Source organism: Arachis ipaensis, chromosome B04 (genome assembly GCF_000816755.2).
Source record: "Arachis ipaensis cultivar K30076 chromosome B04, Araip1.1, whole genome shotgun sequence".
Lineage (NCBI taxonomy): Eukaryota > Viridiplantae > Streptophyta > Magnoliopsida > Fabales > Fabaceae > Arachis > Arachis ipaensis.
This window is the reverse complement of record NC_029788.2, coordinates 4513194-4527056: the sequence shown is the minus strand read 5'-3', so window position 1 is coordinate 4527056 and position 13863 is coordinate 4513194. Positions and strand designations below refer to the sequence as shown.

At 32.5% G+C, this 13863-nt stretch overlaps 2 protein-coding genes across 5 annotated transcripts; one reads left to right on the top strand and one right to left on the bottom strand.

Moving 5' to 3' along the window:
- On the bottom strand, window positions 1169-3292 carry LOC110270856. Of its 2 annotated transcripts, none has more exons than XR_002360530.1 (2): window positions 2883-3292; window positions 1169-2027 (listed from the first exon to the last, which is right to left on the bottom strand). XR_002360530.1 is itself a non-coding variant. In XM_021120531.1 (2 exons), the coding sequence occupies exons 1-2, from the start codon at window positions 2416-2418 to the stop codon at window positions 1468-1470; spliced, it is 786 nt and encodes a 261-aa protein (XP_020976190.1). In that variant the 5' UTR covers window positions 2419-2876; the 3' UTR covers window positions 1169-1467. The 2 variants fall into 2 exon arrangements, 1 of the variants encoding a protein (XP_020976190.1); XM_021120531.1 differs by lacking the exon at window positions 2883-3292 and adding an exon at window positions 2193-2876.
- On the top strand, window positions 9086-13522 carry LOC107638529. 3 transcript variants are annotated; one of them, XM_016341849.2, is made up of 8 exons: window positions 9086-9372; window positions 10051-10437; window positions 10806-10926; window positions 11361-11676; window positions 12261-12333; window positions 12466-12556; window positions 12632-12711; window positions 13189-13522. In XM_016341849.2, the coding sequence occupies exons 1-8, from the start codon at window positions 9319-9321 to the stop codon at window positions 13324-13326; spliced, it is 1260 nt and encodes a 419-aa protein (XP_016197335.1). In that variant the 5' UTR covers window positions 9086-9318; the 3' UTR covers window positions 13327-13522. The 3 variants fall into 3 exon arrangements, with proteins under 3 accessions (XP_016197335.1, XP_020976189.1, XP_016197337.1); XM_021120530.1 differs by lacking the exon at window positions 13189-13522 and adding an exon at window positions 12931-13129; XM_016341851.2 differs by having other exon boundaries at window positions 9102-9405.

Sequence of the window (13863 nt, the reverse complement as noted above, 5' to 3'; positions counted from 1 at the left end):
CTCTTTATGCTGGCTCTTTGCTAATGTATGGTTTAATTACTCTTCAGGTCCCTATAACTTCACCGAATTTTCAATTAGGCTCCTATACTTTTTTTCTTTTCAATTGGGTCCCTGTACCTTTTTTTTTTCAATTAAGTCCCTGTTAACGTTTGACGTTTAAAAAAAAAACGTTAGTGAGCTGTGAAATGACTTATTTACCCCTTGTCTTCTCCCTATAAACACTCTCGTTGCAGTATCTGAGGTTTCTCTTATTCTCCCTTTTCCATTTTCAGTTTTCATATTCTCCAAATTTATGGCTCATAGTCAAGGAATCTCATTTATTCTCTCTTCGGGAAGCTGTGTTTCCAGGAGCTTGTACTCGAAGGAAAGAAGACACCTGTGTTTCTGTGGAGAGGCAGTAACCGTCCGTCGTTCCTCAGCCGTTTCTGACCATGGTAGGAGGTATGTTACTTGTGGGAAGATACCAAAATGCAACTTTTTTGAGTGGATTGATGATTTTGATTGGATTGAGGTTGATGACGATACAAAGAATGGGTGGCCAAAGAAAAAGAAAAAGCGGGTTCACTATTTGTGTGGTGACACTCTGAGTCTTCAAATTTCAGGAACAACAAAGAATCCTAATAGAAGATTTATTTCTTGCCCTAACAGAAGATGCAAATTTTTTGAGTGGGTTAATGAAGTTGGTGCAAGAAGTAACGTGTCTGCTGCTACTGTTGGAGTTGTTGGAACACAAAATTCTGCTAAGTTGGAAGCTGAAATGTGGAAATTGGATGCACAAGAAAGAAAGATAGAGAGGCTAAACGTGGAGATGGAGAGATTAATTGTTGAAGCCAAAGAAATAGATGCTTGTTGGGTAGATTATGTGATGAGTTGAATATTCTCAAAGAATAAATTGGGAGGTTGGATGACAATATGAAAATTCAATGTAAAATGCAATATATGCTATTTATGTTTTTGCTAGTCTTAATAATTGGAATGTGGTTTGCAAGAGTTTAGAGTTATCTGTGCTATAAAGTTGTAATATAAGAGATTGTATGGCTTCAATCCAATTAAAGTTAATTAAGTTTAGTTTGAATCAATTTTGCACTTTAATGTATTTTGTGTGTATAACAAATGATAGTTAGGAAGCAACTTTATCAATGTGAATATTTAAATTTTCACAATTGACAACAACTTGCAGCAAGAAGTGGCCAGAAAATATGCTACATATATTTTCATTAAGTGTTCCTCTAAACCATACTTACACAAAATATCATAACATAAGTGGTCATATAATATGCCACATATAGCTAATCCAAAATAAAGATCCAAGAAGTGCAACAATTAAAAGTGGTCCAACCTGATTACAAAATATCAAAATAGTGGTCCTATCCACATAATAAACAGTGGCCACATAGACACAATTCATCACAAGATATACTATTTAACAGCAGCCCCAACAACCCTAACTATAAATATAAACAGACTTCAGTCATCACTTATGTCTATATGTAGATTAGGTGCTCCTTTTTGCTTCATCACTCCTAACTTTAGCCGCCCACTTCTCCTCACACCAAACACCTTTGTCTTTGGTAAAGGTTGAGAAGATGCTCTAGGTGCTTGGTGAGATTTTGCACTTGCCACAGCTAGGAGAGGCTGGGAGACTGGCCCTTCAAGAGGTAAGGCTTGTTGTGAGGTGGCTGTGGTTGGAGCCACTGCACCGGTGGATGTGGTTGGAGCCTGAGAAGCTGAAGTTGCAAGTATGGGAGGTGCTTGAGTGGAGGCAGCAACAGTAGGTGTGGTGGGTAGCTGTTGGGAAGATGTAGGTGTGGTGGGGAGTGGTTGTGAAAATGCAGCTCTACCCCTTCCCCTGCCCCTTATTCTTCCCCTACCTGCCCCTGTTTGCCTTATTCGCTCAGATCTGCAGATATTCACACCGGATCTGTTGTCGGCAGCAGGATCAGTGTCAACAGCAGCAGCAGCAGCAGTAGGCACAGTGTCAGCAGCATTCGGATCTTTTCCGTTGGCGGCAGCAGCAAGACCAGGATCTGAAATCAGGTAAACAGCAGATTGCAACATGAATATTCAACTCTTTTTTCAATGAATTTATAATCTATTTACAATTTATTTATAACACAGCATAATCAATTGATAATCATCTTATAATAAATTGATAATCATCTTATCATTCGAACATATCTCAACACCGTTACCTTCCCTACAGCCATCAACAACATACACCGAGCAATGCTTAACCGTTTGCAACACTAATAACCTATCCATTCTCATGGCATCTCCATTACTCATCAACTCTCTGAGACCCGAGCTCAATTGACAGCCTGGTTCACAGTACCTGATCCTGGCATTCCCTTTGTACCCTAACTTTTGCAACTCACTAACTATTTCTTGCAAACTCCATTCATCGAACTCATAATGCATATCTTCCAACACTCCTCCCCCCCCCCCAAATATTCTAGCCCGTTCCCTAAATCATGAAACTTGCCACCATGGTGTATGTCTATGGTAAAATCCGAGTCCCCCATCCCTACAGGTATTAAAAACAGAAACATAATCTATTTAAAGCAACATCAGCACAACCACAACAATCAACATTCAAGAATAAACAAAATTCATCATCCAATGCCATAGTAGCTCCATTCAATCACATAATTTGAAAAAAAGGTTCAAACTTTCATAAGTTGAAACCATCAGCATACATTACACTTTCACAAATCTCCCATTGAAAGCAAAATCTATTTAATAAAAATAGAAGTAGAATCCATTTAAAGCACCACCATCACAACAACAACAGTCAAACAATGCCATATTTTTTTTTGAAAAAAAATAACATAAATATCAACTTTTAACACTAAAAAAATTAGGATTTTTTCTTTGTCACTTACTTGCAGAAACTTCGATTGCAGGGAGATGGAGCAGAGGCGTGGTCGGAGGCTCGGCAACGTGCGGCACGGTGACTCCAGGCGAGGGCCTTCACCGCGACGGAAGGAAGACGCCTTGGCCGGACAAACCGTGGAGAAGACCTCTGACAACAACAACGCACAAGGGCCCAGCGCAAAGAGAAGGCGACGGAGGGGACACCAGCAACTGTCTGTTGCAGTCGATGGCAGACACACACGCCATCGACGGAGGCAGGAGGCGGAGAAGACAGGAGAAACTTAGGGTTTCTTTTTTTCTTAGGAATGAAATGTGAGGGGTTATTTGGGTATTAGGAAAAATTTATATTACTTCACCAAGCCTCTATAGCTAATTGCCAAGAATATTCTTTTTTTATGTAGAATATTCTGTTATCTCAAACGGTACACTGACGGCAGGGACTTGATTGAAAAAAAAAAGGTACAGGGATCCAATTGAAAAGAAAAAAAGTATAGGGACCTAATTGAAATTTCGGTAAAACTATAGAGACTTGCAGAATAATTAAACCGCTAATGTATTATAGTATACTTAAGTTCACTATGTGCTAAATATTTATTATAATATTTTCAAATGTAAATTGTCTTAAATACTTTTAAATTAATGACTTTTATATGTATTTTTTTTTTCCAAAGATAGCTTATATTTGTGACTTGAAAAGTTATTTAACAAAGTAATAAATCTCTCTCTTGATCTATGTTTTTAAAAAATTATTGAATAATAAAACGTGCACATTATTCTCTCTTCTAGTACAAGTACCACAGTAGAAGAGATGGACTCATCCGATTCAATCTTAATTGACTTTGATGAACTATTTTTTGTATAGCTTTGAGTCCACACAAGCATGGAGGATTGTTTCAATCACACATAACCTTCCACACTAATGAATTTTCAACTATATTATTATATTATGTATATATAAAAAATCTATTATTAAATTAGTTATTTACATAAAATATATATTAAAAATAAATTAAATAATACATATATTTACACCTAACAAGGAGTATAATTAACAAAAGGGCTTTGAAATGAATGACGTAATGAGGGTGTCATCTTTTCAGGTAACAAAAAGAATCTGGAAATTTCTAACTCATCTATCTTTGCACCTAAACCTAATTAACACAACCATGTCACTACACGTATGATTTTGACAAGTGATAATGCTAATTACCGGTGATTATGGATCTTCCATGATCTCTTCAAATCATTCATAATGGTAAATCTTAATATAGCTTGGTACACAAGGGCACATTAAGCATGTGATTAGGGATAAATAAGTCTAAGCAAATATGGTAATGACACTCACATAACCATTATATACAAATTAAAGCACTATGAACTCACCTTAATTATGATTTGACACCAAGCGTCGGCAGTTCCTTGGGTGCAGTTTGCATTATTAAACTTTGTCATATCCCTAATCATCAACATATAAACTTATTATTACTAAATTCAATGTTTTTAAAATTTTAATTAAATATTTATATATTTCAAATGTACATCTGTTTTCATAAAATTTACTACTTGTTCTTCATATCTTAGAATTTTTATGTGGATAATATTTTCCTCTCTATCAAAAGTGAGAGACAGATAAAGAGAAATATGTCTTCCAATAATTTATTACAAAATCATTTCATGTCCAAATTAGTCAAGTTTACATTTGAGATCAAAGCAAACAACACACTTTAGTTAACACTAGATTAGTCGAGTTAGAACTATAAGTATTAAAATTTCAACAAAGAAATGTATCAACCACAATTCCAGAATTTGAAATTTTGGATTAATAAAATTTAGAGTAAATACATTTTTTGGCTCCTATTTTTTTTGAAAATTGACAAGCTGTCCCTCAATGTTTAAAAAATAACAAATCGGTCATTGTCTATTTTTTTCCGTTAGACACATCAATTCTTCCGTTAGACAAATCGGTTTCTGCTGTCTATTTCTTCTGTTAGACACATCAACTCTTGTCTATTGGTTACAGAAGGGTCGATGTGTCTAACAGAAGAAATAGACAGGGGCCGATTTGTCATTTTCTAAAGGTTAGGGGGCGGCTTGTCAATTTTCAAAAAGGACAGGAGGCGAAAAAGGTATTTACTCTTTATAGTAATTAATATGATCTAAATTTCAGGAATAAATAAAAACAAAAATAGACACTTTCTTTTGTTGCGGTATTTCCTACTTCGACGAGTTAAAGACTAATCTGTCACGGATCTAAACTCCATTTTAGGATTTGTTGTTGCAAATGAATTGTTGCATGCATAATAAGGCGGAATTTAAATTTCCAACAATTATTTAAGCGGAACTAACTATTAGACTAACTCAAATTGGACCACTTATATTTGAAAAAGACAGCAATTAATGAAACTTAAAACACAAGCTAAATATATGTGCAAGGCATATGAAAAGTGTGTAATTTACATTCTTGCACTGAAATTATCCCTCATCTAATTCAAAACCAACTACCTTAACTTAGCCACACACGACTCTAGAAATCAATGACCGATGATGTCAGATGTGACGTCAACAAATTTTACCCACAAACATAGTTTGAACAAATCATTATTTTCTTTAATAAATAAATTAAATTTGCATCATAAATAGTACTATATGAGTAGTACCCTTCAACTAGCGAGTGCTGCAAACCATTCATAAAACATACAAATAATGTGTTATGTGTATATAGCTGCTGCTCTTTTTTACTCTGAAGAAGAATACCATCATATCAAATATCAAAGTAAGTAGATCAAATGAATATTAATATGATGATGGATATGTCACCTTCTTTGCTGATTGAGGATACTGCAGATTCTGAGGGAGATACTATAGGATTCTTTATCACTCTTTGCCCTGTTGAAGCTACTAATAATGATGATGATGCTGAATCTTGCACATCTGACAACAATGATCATCATAATGATTCACATGTGTGTATTTCATCAAAGGAAATGAAATGCTCTTCTTCATCGCCTGATTTCCTTGTTGATGATGATGAAGAAGTGGAATCAATCAAAGTTAATGTGAATGAAGTGGAAGACAAAGTGTTTTGGGAGATCTGTATTGCTGTGGGCTATCCATTGTAAAACGTTTTACATAGTCGTGCAATTACAACTATTTTTTTGGATGATCATTCACGTGGTTAATATAAAAGGTAGTTATTTTTGTTAATGTGATGTTATGTGATTGAATGTACATGTAAAATGATTTTACACTTAGAGTCTATCAAAATAAAATTCTTAGTTAAATACTTAAATCATTCCTAAAGTTTTGTAAATATAAGTGATCATGTTATATACACAGACCAAAGCATAGCCCATGTTATTAATTTACCTTTTTTCCTTGTTTCAGGTATGTATTCACCATTATTATTTGTCTCATTTTCGTTGTTCATATCAATCTTTTTCAATTAAGAATGTATTATTATATATGATATACATGTATAATAATTGATGTTTATTACTATAATCTCGTTATGTTACCAACAGTATTTTTGTTAACTTTTATCAACAGCATTCTGCAGCGTATCCAAAGAATGCTGTATAAAGTAATTAATTAGTTGAAGATGATTATGATCTTGGACTTTTTTTTATGGTCCAGCAACAAGTTGCTAAAATTAATGGGCTGACTATCGTTTGAGTTTTTTTATTATATTATTGAACAAAGATGAAGTGATTAAAATATATGTTGGGCTGTATTGGTGATGAGATTATAAAAGGTTCATTTTTTAAATATATTTTTAAAAATTTTCTATTGAGTTAATAATTTTTGGTCAGTTTGACATAATATGCATTTTTTTTATTGAGGGAGATGGTAATTGTTAATTTAGTTATTGAAATTATCATGATAAAAAGAAACTAAAATTGTAACAAAAAAATTATTATACTAAGTGTGTGTTTAGATTGAAGTTTGTAGATGAGAAGTTGCATAAAATTGATTTTGATTAAAAGTGAACTGAGAATAAAATGATTTATGTTTATCAAATTTTTATATGAATTGTAGTAAATTAAAAAGTCGTTTAGATTATATTACTCAAAATCACTTTTAAATAAAAAATTATTAAAAAAGACATGAACTTAAATAGTTATTTGATATTATGTTTCTTTTTATTTTAGGTATTTAAATAAATTTTAGGGTAAAGTATATTTTTTGTCCTTGAAGTTTGGCAAACATTTTAAAAATACTCCTAAGTTATACCTAAAATAAAAAGATAAGATAATATCAAATAACTATTTAAATTCATGTCTTTTTAATAATTTTTATCTAAAATTGATTTTGAGTAATATAATCCAAACAACATTTAATTTATTATAATCTATTTTGATATAAAAACTTGCCAAACATAAACCATGCTAATTCTAGCTCACTTTTAATTAACATCAATTTTTTCGTCTACAAACTTCAATCTAAATATATACTTAGTAATTACAAATTCTTTTTTACAATTTCAATTTTTTTTGTCATGACAATTTCAATAACTAAATTAACAATTAGTACCACTCTCAATAAAAAGAAAAATAAACTGCATACTATGTCAAACTGGCCAAAAATTAACAACTCAACAGAAAACTTCAAAAAATATATTTACAAAATAACTCATTTATAACTCTATAACCAATTCAATCCGTCATATATTTTATTCACTTCATTTTTGTTCAATAATACAACTAAAAAAATTAAACTTTATTGTAAACCTAAATATTTTTTGGATCCTAAAAAAAACCCAATACCATAATCATCATCATTAATGCATTTCTTTTCATCAACTGATTAATTGTACTTAATTCTCATACATCACACTCTACTATCATGTAGAAATTGTCCAAAACTTTAGCAACAACCTAAACACGTGTTCCTTCTTCCCCTATACCACGTACTTTCAGCATTGACAGAAAAATTTTCCTTTCAACACGATAGTATAACCCTTTGTTGTTTCAACATCCCTATAGTTAGACAAATTTGCATTGATTTTTTTGTCCATTTTGTTTGGGCCGAGGAGTTTAAAATTGGTTTACAAAAAATGGCGTTTTGCAGTTATAACTTATGTGGTAGAGAAATACACAGTGGGCTGGCCCATTATGAAATATCAGAAGTTATATATATATAAAAGATATTGTATCATTTACCAAAAAAAAAGATATTGTATCTAGACCAAAAAAATACATTGTATGTTGTATCGTCCAAAAACAAAAGAAGATATTGTATTATTAATTTATTATCAAGAAAAAAAAAAGAAATACCAGAAAAAAATAATCAAGAAAAGAAAAAGATATTGTATTATTGTATATACTCTGCAATAAAAAAAAATTGTAAATGTAATAGAAAAACCAAGTTGACGAATAAAGGTCTTACGGATTATGATGAACACATTTAGCTTTTCTATGAAGCAAAAGCAAAACGTTTTACATTGGGGAAACCATGTATGAAAATTGACAAATTGGAAGCAACTTGGAAGCATCACAGCGAGAAAGTCCTGCCTATGATGTGACAATATTCGATGAAAAGAAAAACCTCTTTTTTATTATTATTTTTTTTTTAAGTTACCAAAGTAAGATTGCATAAAGCAAACAATCAATCAAACTCACAAGTAGGAGAGTGAAAAAAGGCCATGAGGTCTCAGATTCTCAGGACCTGTAATTTGGTCTGATCTATTATAAAATAGGTATAAATTTAAATTTTTATAAAAATTTCAATTAATTTTATTAGTCTATTTTTTTTTGCAAGAAATTTATATTTGAGCCAATGAGTTATAGTTCAAATAGCATAATCTCTTTATACTCAATTAAGAAGTTGTGGGTTCGAATCTACTATCTTTGATAAAAAAAATCCATATTTGAGTGAAAGGGACCGTACATTACAATATACAGTGAGTCAGTGACACACTCGCTCGTGTAGTATACGGTACAACTACCTCTATCTGTATTCTGAAGCTTCATTATTTATTCATATAATATTATTAGTGAATGCTATGGTGTCTAAAAGATGGTGCTTATTTATTAAAAAATATTAAAAAATAATATTTAATTTAAAAGATATAACAATAAATAATTTTTAAAAAATCAAAATTTATTACAAAAATTAAGTTAAGTAAAATTTAGACACCAAACTCAGGCACCATAAAATTGGCCAATATTTATTATAGTATTGTTTTAAACAACATCATTCATTAATTAATGACAATGTTGTGCGTGTAAAATAAAAAATAAAAAAAATAGATAAATCATAACTCAGTTGCTTCTCACACAACGACCGTGGTCTTCTTCAGATTACTTTTTGCTTACTAAATTATCTCTGTTGGATTTTATTCTTTATTCTTCGTTTTTTTTTTCCTGTTTATTTTTTTATTTTTTATTTTTTTGTGGGTATTTCAGAGTTCCAACTTTTATTGTGAGATCTTTGGTGCTGCCTATAATGCAAGCAGCTCAAGCAGCAGCCACTGATGAAGTCTCTGAGATTTCACCCCAGGTTTCTATTCTCATGATTCATCTCTAAATCTGTGTAAAATTCTATGCTTTTAAACTTTTTAAATTTATCACTTGATCTTGAGATGTGTGTGTGTGTGTGTGTGTGTGTCAGTGTGTGTATTTTGATTGAATTGAAGTTAAGCCCTTACGGGGTTTCTCAATTTGAGCTTATTCTGTGCCTACTTAAGCCTAGGTTTTTATTTGTTTCCTGAATTGTGCATGATTGGAATGTAGTTTTGATTGTTGTTCATATGCCTTTTAATTGTAACTGCTTCTGGAGGTCCTTGAATTTGAGATATGAGTTCTAGCTGACAATGTAGTTTGTGAAGAATTTTGGAAGATGTCAATTTTCTTCTTAACTTTATTAGATTGTATCTTGTTGTTTTTTGCTCTATAAGTCACCACTAAGGAATTTATTGATTTTGTTCATGTGAGTTTCGACATTGATGGTTTATTCAACTTCCGGATCCAGATCCTCTCTGTGAAACAAGTTAATTTCTGAAAACAATTTGAGAATTATCATTCTTCAGTTATTCTTCATGAATTTGTGTTGGCATGCTATCTCTTGAAGTGCTTGCATTTTAGCTGTTGCATTTGTTTTATATTATCTGTGGTGCTTTGGCATATTATGCCAAATTGTTGGGACTAAATTGCTTGAAATTGTCCCTGTTACTTGCAGATTAACCACTGTTCGAACAAAGAAGTTTCAGATAATAGACCGAGTGGGAAACGTCCCGATATTTCACTTCAAGTTCCACCTAGACCTGTAGGGTTTGGCAGTGGAAGGGCTTTGGACCATTCTCAAAGTTTTTCCAAAGGGATATCATCATCAAGAGGTTTTTTGAGGGCATTGAGCTTGAAAAGAAAAGCTAATGTAACAGATGGCGAAAGAAGCTGCCTCCTTAATTCAGACTCGAAGACATCTGCGGACAGTTCTAATATGGACTCCATATCTGACGCTGCATGGAAAAGATGCACTTCTCTTCCTGTTACTCCTGCATCAAATCTGTCTCCTTCGGTTTCAACACCTGTTTCTGCAAGGACTTATACTGGACAGAAGCAACATGTAAGTTCCCGTTTATTTCGTTGTGATGCATTGTTTATGGATTCTCTCAAATAAAATTAATGTGAGTTATACCTCTACCTTGGACTATGGAAAGGTCGAATTCATAGGTTAAAATTAAATCATCTGTATTCTGTAACATTACATTGTGCGAAACCTGTTATCAGAGAAAAGAAAGGAAATACTAGAATATTCAGATATGTTATTTTCAACAAGGTATTTAAAGGAATACTTGAAAGTTTACTGACTCGAACTCATGTTTAGAGCTTTCTAAAGCATATGATACAACAACAGTTGCATGAACTAAGGTTTACCCCATCTTTAGGAACTTTATTTATATTTTCAAATGGCTGTTGTTAACTTTTGTGCAGAAGGATGTTGGTCGTTCCAAGGTTTCAAGGTCCCTTTCTGTACCTGGGAGAAATGTTGTTATTGTAAGATCCATCTCCTTTTCTACCCGTAGTGAACAGGATCAGCAAGATACAAATGATGGTATGTTTCCTCTAAGGCCTCACTAAAGTCACATATACTTTATGTACTTCCAGTTTTGTAGTCCTACTTTTCTATTTTTAAATTCACAGTGAAGAAATCTAATCCATTTTCCAATATTTACATTTCAAGCAGAAAATGGGTTAATCAGTGTTTATTATTCCACCTAGTGTTGTGGTTCCTGTCATCATCCTTTTATGGGTTAGAAATGACCTCAATTGGTTGCCAGTGTTTGAAAATGTTGTATGTTGATAATAGACAAAATGACAGCCACTTTTACGAGTACGAGTCTATCACACTGCTGGGATATTTTACTTAGTTCCTGAGTTGTCTCGTTAGTAACATTTTAGTTAGAGTGCCATTTTTTTAGCTTATTGTCACTTTAAATCTTCTCAAAATAGTTTAACACACTAACACAATTTTTATTGGTCAATCAGATCAGATAACTCCCGTGCCACCAGAAGGTGCTGATGATGAAGAAATTCCTGAAGAGGAAGCAGTGTGCAGGATATGTCTTGATGTCTGCGATGAAAGAAATACCTTGAAAATGGAATGCAGTTGCAAAGGTGACCTGAGATTGGTGCATGAAGAATGTGCAATAAAATGGTTTAGCACAAAGGGAAATAAGAAATGTGAAGTATGTGGGCACGAGGTTCAGAATTTACCTGTAACTTTGCTTCGTGTTTCCAGCTCTGTTCAACGGCAAAGTAGACAAGTGCAGGGTCAACTGAACTCAAGTTCAGAGTCAATAAAGTAATCTGAAAATCTATGCTCTCAAATTAAGTTATCTGTTATTTCTGTTCTTATAAATGGCAACCTTAGACATTACCCGTTATAGGTTTCCTTGTTTTCTGCAAGCTTTTCAAAGTCCATATACCATGGGTTCAGTTTTAGATATATAATGAATCTTAAACTTTCTCCTAGAATTTAATCGTGGAGGGGAGCTGGTCTTTGACATGGTATCAAAGTCTCTGAGTCAAGACTCTGACCCTTGTCATTTCTGTTCTTCTGTAGAAAAGTTGCACAAGGTAAAATAATAGGCCCGGGCATAGTCCATTCTTCAAGCCCAAAGCGCTCTTTCATGAGGGTGAATTGGTCCTTGAGAGTTACTTATTCTCAGAGTTGATTTTTCGTATGTCTTAAAATGATATTTTCAATCATAATTAATATTGCTGCTAAGATAGTTAAGTTTGGAAACTCATTCGGGATAAATTTGAGTTATGTGCATTCCCAAACATTTAATCTTTCAAATATTCCAGTTCTAGTCTTTTCCAAATAAGTTACTTAAATTTATTAATATTATTATTATTTGCTTGACCTTGATTTCCATTTTTCAGTGCCTGGCAAGACTTTGTGGTGCTCGTCCTGATAAGCACAATATGCTACTTTTTCTTCATTGAACAGCTCCTGGTATGCCTACATCTTTTAAGAGAATACTATAAGTGAACTTCTAACCCCTTAGATAGAGTTCAGAATACATTGTATTCATAGTCTAGTAAATATATATGCATATTTTATTTGATTCTATGTTCCTTTTTGTAGCTTCCTGAGTTGAAGACTCAAGCCATCATAATAGCAGCACCATTTGCCTTTACATTGGGCCTCCTGGCATCTATTTTTGCAGTCATCCTTGGTAAAAACTCATATCTTCAGACTGAAATTGGTTTATTGTTGAACGTTAATTTAATTTTACCTGTGTTACATGCAGCAATTAGAGAGTATATATGGACATATGCTGCTCTTGAGTTCGCTCTTGTGGCTATAACCGTGCATCTGTTTTATACCATGGTGAGTGAGAATGTTCATATTTTTGGTAATAATTTCCTAGTAATACTATTGGCCGGATTGGCAAATGAAATGCCTGCTAATGGCTAAAACTCTTGCCTCGCTATATTTCTTGGGTTGCAGTAATGAAAGTATTAGATTTTGTAGAAAAGACTGCATTTATTTGTATTTAGTTATCCTATGGTCTCTGATGGTGCATGCTTGTCTTTTAAAATAATGTAGTTACAGTACTGTTTAAGACAAGGGCAAAAGAGGGGGGAAGAAATTGTAAAAGCCTTTGCTTTGGTGCCAAAATGGGATGAAGAGATTTGTTGAATGCATAATGCATATAGATGATAGAATAGCAAGTGATGTTTTCTGATTTATAACCTGTATACATTTTGCATGTAAGAAGTTACAACATTATGTTTAGGTAAAATTTTTAACTTTTACAGTGTACCTATGATGTGCTAAATAAAGCTTTGTGACCTTTTGTTGCAGTTGCATTTGAAGGCCATCTATGCAATACTACTTTCATCAGTTTTGGGTTTTGGAATTGCTATGAGCCTCAACTATTTATATATCCAATATGTTAATTGGAGACTTCAGGTCTCTCATAGTGATAACCTCCCAGTTTGAATCTCCTAAGAAGTGAATCAGCTTCATGGATTTTCTATGTACCTAAATGACATGATGACCTTCAAGTTTTTATTTTAAACTTTTGTTGTAGTATTATTACCTGTTGGACCTTTACCATATGATATATTTGTTGCTAAATAAATCTCATGAAGTGTATATTCAGGAAAGTAAGAAAATCAAAATGTTAACTTGTTTCTAACTCAAGGTTATCAAACTAGAATTTGGCTAAACTAGATTTAGATCCGCACAATATGTGAAAAACTAATATTATAAACTTTTTGTATAAATTATTTTAGATAACTAAAATGATAATAGAGGAATTAAATCTCATATATTCAGGAAAGTAAGAAAATCAAAATGTTAACTTGTTTCTAACTCAAGGTTATCAAACTAGAATTTGGCTAAACTAGAAACTAGATTGCACAATATGTGAAAAACTAATATTATAAACTTTTTGTATAAATTATTTTAGATAACTAAAATGATAATAGAGGAATTTTTATAGTTAGTTATAAAATAATATGTATATATAGCTCT